We start from the raw sequence: 7,549 nt of genomic DNA on the forward strand, positions 1-7,549 counted from the left end.
TGTCTATGGAGGACACAGTAAGTCATTTTACCTATTGAGCTGACTCTGCTGGGTGGTCCTCCGATGCTGGAGGGGGCGATACTGTGCTTCATGGAACTGGCGGAGCCCATCTTGGCGGCAGCGGCAGCAGCGGCAGAAACCTGTGGGGAAGTTGGGGGGGAGTTGGGTGACTTGCTCTCGGATGCCTTCGGCTTGGCCGACAGGTTCAGTGGCTGTGCACCCTCACTGTCCTGCAAAAACCAAAACAGCACAGTTTCGCCTGCTGTGACCACAGGGAGGCCCAAAAACTGAAACCTCTCGCCCTCCTCGCCCGGGGAGACAACGTTTTCACGTCGGGGCAGCTGATCCATAAAAGGAATCCATGCAAAAAAAAAAAAACAAAAAAAAAAAAGCAGCTCATAATATGCTGACAGATACCGAGGTGCATGCCACTGCCTGACTCCAAACCACCAGGGGGTGAAAACCACAGTCACATGCAAAAAACAAACAAACAACAACCCATCGACCAATCAGGACGGTCGATGGGCTGAGGCCAAACACAACACAAACTCATGCATGTGCACACTCCACATGCAGCCTGGAGTTAGCGCATGTGACCCTGTGTGTGTGTGTGTGTGTGTGTGTGTGTGTGTGTGTGTGAAACAATACGACACGTGTTGTGTTCAAAGAACACCGTGAACTTCTTTCTGAAAAAAAAAAAAAAAACCGACACAAGGTTCTTCTGTGCGCGAGTGTTTGGTGAAAGACGTCCTTGTCTCCGCAGCTGTGGACGACTGCAGACACGAGACGTCTCAGTGATTCAGTCTGAGGACTGTCTGTCCACTTCAGTCCACTCTCTCTCTCGTTCTCTCTCTGTCAAACTCTTGGCGGAACTGGCGGCGCCCTGCGCCTCAAACGCGGCCTCGCGCTCGCGTTGTCTACGGTTCTGTACACTTTTTTCTGTCTGATTTTCCTAATCGATCTGATCGAGGTCAACAACGTTTGTGCGTAAGGTCACCGTCCTGGTGTAGTCGCTGACCGCGTGTTTCCGTACCGGCACTCGTTCATCGTAATAAACCTTATGAGGCACAACAACAACAACAACAGACGCAACGCGGGGGCTTCATGTGGACCGCCGCATAACCCCCCCCCCCGGAGCTGTTATTGCGTTAATTGTCATGGCAACATCAGCCCTGTCGATGACCTAATCCAATCAGAGCACGGCTCGCGGGATCACATGACAGGAAGGCAGGAATTAGATCAACCGAGGGACCAGATGTACGCCCAGCACTCGCTGTAATTAAAACTCTGCAATTAAAAGGCAGACACAACATGGGGGGGGGGCAGTTTAATGCCCCCGACGTTGACATAAAGACGCAACACTTTGTCCCTGGAACTGTTTCAGACTCAAGGTTCAAAGTACTGTTTGCAGGTGGTCGAAAAGTTTCAAGACGGACGGTGTTTCTTGTCCTTTCTCCCCCTAGAGGATGTGTTTGAACGTGAACGTGAGACACGTGGAGGTGTCCTCCATCGGTGTTCCAGTAGTCATCGATTTGTCTTAAAACTTTTTTGACTCGCCCGGACTCCTCTACCTCTTTCTTCCTCCATCTTTAATTTTCGTGTTCACGTCAGCACAGCTGGAGGACCGACACAGACAGAGGAAACACCGCCCCCTGTTGTTCTGTCGTCATTAGTCTAATTCTCTGCTCTGTGAATCGTACAGTAGGAACCCCCCCGTAAGAAAGCAGATACTGTGTGTGTGTGTGTGTGTGTGTGTGTGTGTGATATCTCCCCTCATTAAGGATGACTTTTCCTGATTCCCACTCCTTGAGTCGTACTAAGCCTTATGAGCCTCTCACAACTCAATTAAACCCTGTGTGTTAAGCTGCTACGTGTGTGTGAGTGTGTGTGTGTGAGTGTGTGTGTGTGTGTGATCGGGCCTAACCGGATTGTCCTTCATTAGAGGGTCTTTCTAAATAGACGGAGGACCCCCAAAGATGCCTCCAGTGAGACAATGGGCTGAGAACAGAGCGAACGGGATCTTCTCAATCCTGACCCGCACCGCGCTGCGGCTCTGGCGGCTGGGACCGCGCCGCAGTATTTATTACAAATAGATAATGCCTCTGTCTTTTGTGCGGCGGCGGCGGGGCGAGTTTCCTGTCTACGCCAAGCCAAATCCTGCGTCGGGAAGTCGGCCAAGCTACATCAACGCCGCTGTGGAGGAATTAGTTCAGACAGTGGAGCTGAGAGGCTTGGACCCACGTGTTTGTGAGCGTATGTGTGATTGTTCAACAAGCTCTTGTGTGAGTGTGTGGTGAGTGTGTGAGTGTGTGTGAGTGTGTGTGAGAGAGAGAGAGAGAGAGGGAAAAAGAAAATCCTTGAATTAATACAATTGCTTTTGTGTCGTTCTTGGCTGAGGAGAGCGTCTCTCCAGCTCTGAGGTCGAAGACATGCAGAGTGACAGCGAGAGCCGGAGGGAGGAACAGAGGGGGAGAGACGGGGGAGGAGAAAGGGGGAGAGACTCTCTCTCTCTCTCTCTGTGTGTGTGTGTGTTGTATTTAATCAGAGAAACGGATGAAATCAACATCAGGGTGGCGCTGACAGCTCTGTACAACGCTCTGGTTTCTCCTGCTCAGCCTGAACGTTGTACAACGCTCTGGTTTCTCCTGCTCAGTCTGGACGTTTCCTTTTCATTTACTGTCGCTTTTGGTCACAGATTAGTTTGGAGGTGCGCAGCTCCTGAGGTTAGCCGACGCTCGTTGCTCACTTGTACCAAAGCCTTCACTGTACTTCACTCCCGTCCCTGGTTACTTCTCCTCAGTGCACGTTCATGTGGCAGGTCAGCAAATAGACGTTGAGTTTGCATGACCGCCTCTGAAAAATCCACTCTTGCGAACAAGAGAAACGCACGGAGGCTGCAGTGATTTGTGTGTGCGACGGGGGTCACCGCGTCGCCTCCCCCCCCTCTCTCTCCCCCTGCTGGTGTTCCCTGCACTACACCTGAGTGTGTGTGTGTGTGTGTGTGTGTCTGTGTCTCACCCGAGGGTAAAGCACTTAAGCATTGTGTGCCTGAGACCAAACAGCTGTGAGCAGAGGGAAGCAGCAGGTCTGTAAATGACTAGAGGATTGAGATAGAGCCCACAGGGGGCGCACACCTCTGAAATATACATGTCACTCTCCCAGTGAGGGAGAGAGAGAGAGAGATTGATGTGGAGAAGAAGAGAAAAAGCAGCTGCTGCAGTGGTCACACCAAAAGATCAGACAAAAAAAAAAAAACGAAAAACGAACGAAGAAGAAGAAGAAACTATTTGTCTCTTTTGTTCTGATTCAAACTCACAGATGATTCGACGTCAAAACAGCGGCGAAATAGAACGTTAAACTCAGCGTGGAGTTCTGGATTAGGAAGACCATCACGAGGCCACTAGGGGGTGTGTGTTGGCCAGAACCTGGCGATACGATACGTATCACGATATGATATCCTGCGATACTTTACAAGATTTTGGTAAAATTACGATAAAGAAAAATATCAGCAGATGTTTCTGTTGTTGTTTTGTTGTTTGTGCGACAGAACAGATCTGAGGTCAGATTTATTTAACGCTGTTGGGTTTTGATGGTGTTGCTGTGTGTGTGTGTCTGTGTGTGTGTGTGTCAGTGTCATTATCTCGGTGTGTGCTGCACACAGGGCGGGCAGATAGAGGACAGCGGGGGGGCATGGGGGGTCACAGTCAGGAGGTCAGGTCCATGTGTGTGTGAGGTACGGTGGTATATTCATAGAATTCCACTTGAACGAACACAAGGGGGCGCTCCCTCCGACCTCGGTGTGCAGCCAGCCGAAAAAAAAAAAAACCCGACACAAGTAATATTTGTTAGGTTTGGTCTGTGAAGTGACAGCAGCTGGAGGTCGGTCTGAGGTTCTACTGAGGTGGACATTAGTGGAGGAGCTGAGTCCGGATCAGGATCAAGTACCAGACTCTAGGGGTGACCCTAGGGGTCAAACGGACCGGGACCGACGTTTCCAGATCATGCACTCGAAGACACTTAGTGTGTGTTTGTAACAGTGGAACCGTCAGAGGAACTTTAGTCTGGTAGAATAATGATCTAAAAAAATAATAAAATGTTTTTTTTTTGTCAAATTGCTTTTTTTAAAATTTGGGTTGAAATAATTATGATTTATAATAATTCAAACTTAGTTCCAGGTCCAGTTCCAGTGTCGGACACACGCTGCACACGCCCTACGTGTTCCCTTTACCTTGGTCTTGCTGGGGGTCGGGGAGTTACGGCTCTTGTCGCTCTGCGGGTGTGTGTTGGTGGGCGGGGAGTGTGTGCCCAGGTTAGCCTGCGGCGCTAGGCTGCCTCCGTGCTGCTTGGCCCCCGGGGAAACCTGCATGGCGGCGAGCTGAGCTGCGTAGAACTGCTGCAGGTCCAGTTCCAGTGTCGGGGGAGAGAAAGGGGGGGAGAGAGAGAGATAAGAAGAAAAGTATGAAATGAGGACGGGTCGGAGATAAGAGGCTGGAGAACATGAATAAAAGAGTACTTGAGAGCACACACAAACAAAAAGAAGACGACGCTGCTCAAAAAGCTGTGGAAGGACAGGCCATTAGTGGCCGGGTCGGTGTTTGTGTGACAAAGGGGGGGAGACAGAGAGAGAGGGAGAGAGAGGGACATCTCCCTGTGTCAGCCCACTTCCTCCCCCCCTGGGAGAAGCGCTAACAGCCTCTCTGACAGGCCATGTCCCCTCCAGGTGCATCGTAGGAGAAAAGGCAAAACATTCTGGCGATCGAGGTCACGGCAGAGAGAGCAAAAAAAAAAAAAAACAAAAAAAAAAAAACAATGATGGACGGAAGGAAGAGTGAGCGATGGATGGATTTGTGTTTTTTAGTGTGTTGTCAACCAGAGGCTCAAACAGAGAAATGCTCTCGTCTGAAGATAAACTGATTTAATTACTGTTGTGTTTTCTTACCAAAACAAAAAAAGAAGAAGAAGAAAAAAAAAACAAACATTTTCTCCAGATGTCTTATTTATGTATTTAATGAATTTCCAATTACATCCCAAGACATTATGGCTGGAGCTGCTGTGTGTGTGTGTGCGTGTGTGTGTGTGTGTGTGTGTGTGTGTGAAGAATCCTGGGAATTTCCCCGGGGAACCGTTACATTACACAGAACAGCCTTTGGCCGGTGTTTCTGCAGAAACAGACACAACGTAACACTCGACAACACGGACGGAGCGTCAGTAATCACAAACACTCGTCTCCGTCCTCCTCCTCCTCCTCCTCCTTCTCAAAATCACTTACTTTCATGGCAGCTAATACCAATCTTCACCACGTCGTTATTTTTATTTTGTTTGTATTTAATTGTTGTTCCCTCAAAGCTGAAGCGCGACAGAACAGGCGTTTAAAAAAAAAAAACAAAAAAGAAATTTTTTTTTTATTTGCAGAAACTAACTGACGTGTGCGTGTGTGCTGTTCCTGCGTAGATATAACTGTTATTATTTATTTCTGGTTAAAGATTTTTCTGGAAGAAGAACATTCCTTTTTTTTTTTTTTGTTTTTTTTTTTTTCTTAGTTTAACTTCCGTCCTTCTGTTGGTGCTTGGCTGTCGGCCACAGCTTTAAACAAAGGCTGGTTTATGCAAATGGACAAAGAAGAGATGCTGTCACTGCTATTTCTCTCTCTCTCCCATTCTGTTTGTCTCCCCCCTCCCTCACTCCCACCTCCTCCCCCTTCTCTCTCTGTATCTGAATTGACTGGCACGTTAGCGTTTGCTCGTCGATCTTAAATAAAGACGTTTATGAAAACAAGCGGGAACGAGACGTCCAAATTGGCAGCACAAACTCGGGACAAAAGTTCTTCTTCGGGAGAGAACTTTGTCTTTGAAGTGACTGTCACGTCGCCACGGCAACGCCTGAATCCAGAGAAGGTGATCGATCAGGTGTTTCTGCAGGTCGACGAAAAAAGACACTATTCTGATGGTGCATTCTGATCTGACAGGACGCCGGCTGTTGTCTTTTCTTCAAACCTTCCCCGGTGATAAATAATCAGTTTATATTTGTAAACGTAACAACGTCTTTGATCACTGATGTTCTGTTGTTGTTCCTTCTTGGTCGTTGTCATAGAAACGTCAGGGTCAGTACAACCTTAAAGCTCCTTGTTCGTGGTCGTCACCATCAGAAGTCCCCGACTCGTCACAGCCACTGTCCATCATCAGCCTGGGACCGTCTCTGTCCGGGCTGGACGTCCCTCCTCTGTCTGTCTGTTCTGAACCCAGACGCAAAAAAACACCCAAGAAACCTCGGGTTAAAGATGTCACCGTTCAGATCTTCTGTGCTGCTCCCACTGCGCCTCCTCCTCCTCCACCACCACCTCTTCCTCCTCCTCCTCCTCCTCCCCCACCAGCCAACACCCCCGCTTTGCCCCCAGTGAGTGGACCAGGGGCAGTCTGTGTGTGTGTGTGTGTGTGTGTGTGTGTGTGTGTGTCCTGCCATATTTGGACCAGTGGTTCAAAGGCCTCTTTATTTGTGGAGTGAATTGAGTTCCATTACAAGGCCAGCTCCCGTCACTCAGAGCCTGTTCAATGGGCCAGTGACACACACACACACACACACACACACACACACACACACACAGACGTAGCAGAGCGTGCCCAGAGCATCGCCACTAAAGACATGCATGTCAACAAACAGGAAGTGACAGCGCAAACCCCCCCTGGGGGTTACTGCAGGAACACACACACACACACACACACACAATAGGATGCAGGATGAAACTCAAGAACAGACAGACATACTGATGAGCTGAGTCCTCCCCCCTCCTCCCCCCTTTCCTCCCCCTCAACACTCTTCCTTGTCCTTACGTCCGCATTGGACACCAGAGATAAAAAGGTCTTTTCAGGCTAGAAGAACATGCATGTGTGTACGGTACGTTCAAGATTTAGTTCAAAGTTCAGATTAGAGTTAGGGTTTAGTTCCACTGTTCAAAAAAAAAAAAATTTTTTTTGCTGCAACGTCCCCTGCGTCAAGATCCGTGCACCTTGAGAGGGGCTCGCCCCCCACTTTGGGAACCACTGGGCTGAGGAATGCCTGAGTGTGTGTGTGTGTGTGTGCGCGTTGGTCAATAATCTGCAGCTTCACTCAGATTAGCAGCTCGCCGCCTCTTTGTCTTCACAGTTCGCGTCTCATCGTTTGAGCTCCATTGTGGACGTGGACAACGAGGACCATTGTATAGATCTGTAATGAATTCGTCCCTGCGCTCCGTCTGTCTCACTTCCTGCCGCAGCTGCAGGCGTTGCAGCCGCCGACGAATCAAAGACACAAACGCTGGCGTTTTTTTTTTTCATCTGCTCTCACTCTTTTTTAGCTTTTTCTTTTTTTCTTCTTCTTTTCTTCTTCTTTTTTTTTTTTTTAAATTAACACCTTCCTGCGATTGGAATCATAAATATCGCAGATGGAGGTTGATTTGAAGCTGAATCCCAACTTTTGTGTCACTGACGAACGAGCGGCGACAAAATCATCGTTAGAGCAGGAAATCCGACTCGGCTGGAGTCACGTTCCTCTGCTGCCTATGGATCCACCATCG

General features: G+C 48.9%; 1 protein-coding gene across 1 annotated transcript in view; it reads right to left on the reverse strand.

The window, feature by feature from the left end:
- Positions 1–7,549, reverse strand: part of sox5 (SRY-box transcription factor 5) — a 78,361-nt gene that overhangs the window by 9,110 nt on the left and 61,702 nt on the right. Inside the window, exons 9-10 of the mRNA XM_025057277.1 lie at positions 4,229–4,393; positions 32–230 (exon numbers count right to left, since the gene is read on the reverse strand). Of these exons, the coding sequence (XP_024913045.1) occupies positions 32–230; positions 4,229–4,393 (364 nt within the window). The remainder of the gene's footprint in view (positions 1–31; positions 231–4,228; positions 4,394–7,549) is intronic.

Source organism: Cynoglossus semilaevis, chromosome 8 (assembly GCF_000523025.1).
Source record: "Cynoglossus semilaevis isolate Cse_v1.0 chromosome 8, Cse_v1.0, whole genome shotgun sequence".
Classification (NCBI taxonomy): domain Eukaryota; kingdom Metazoa; phylum Chordata; class Actinopteri; order Pleuronectiformes; family Cynoglossidae; genus Cynoglossus; species Cynoglossus semilaevis.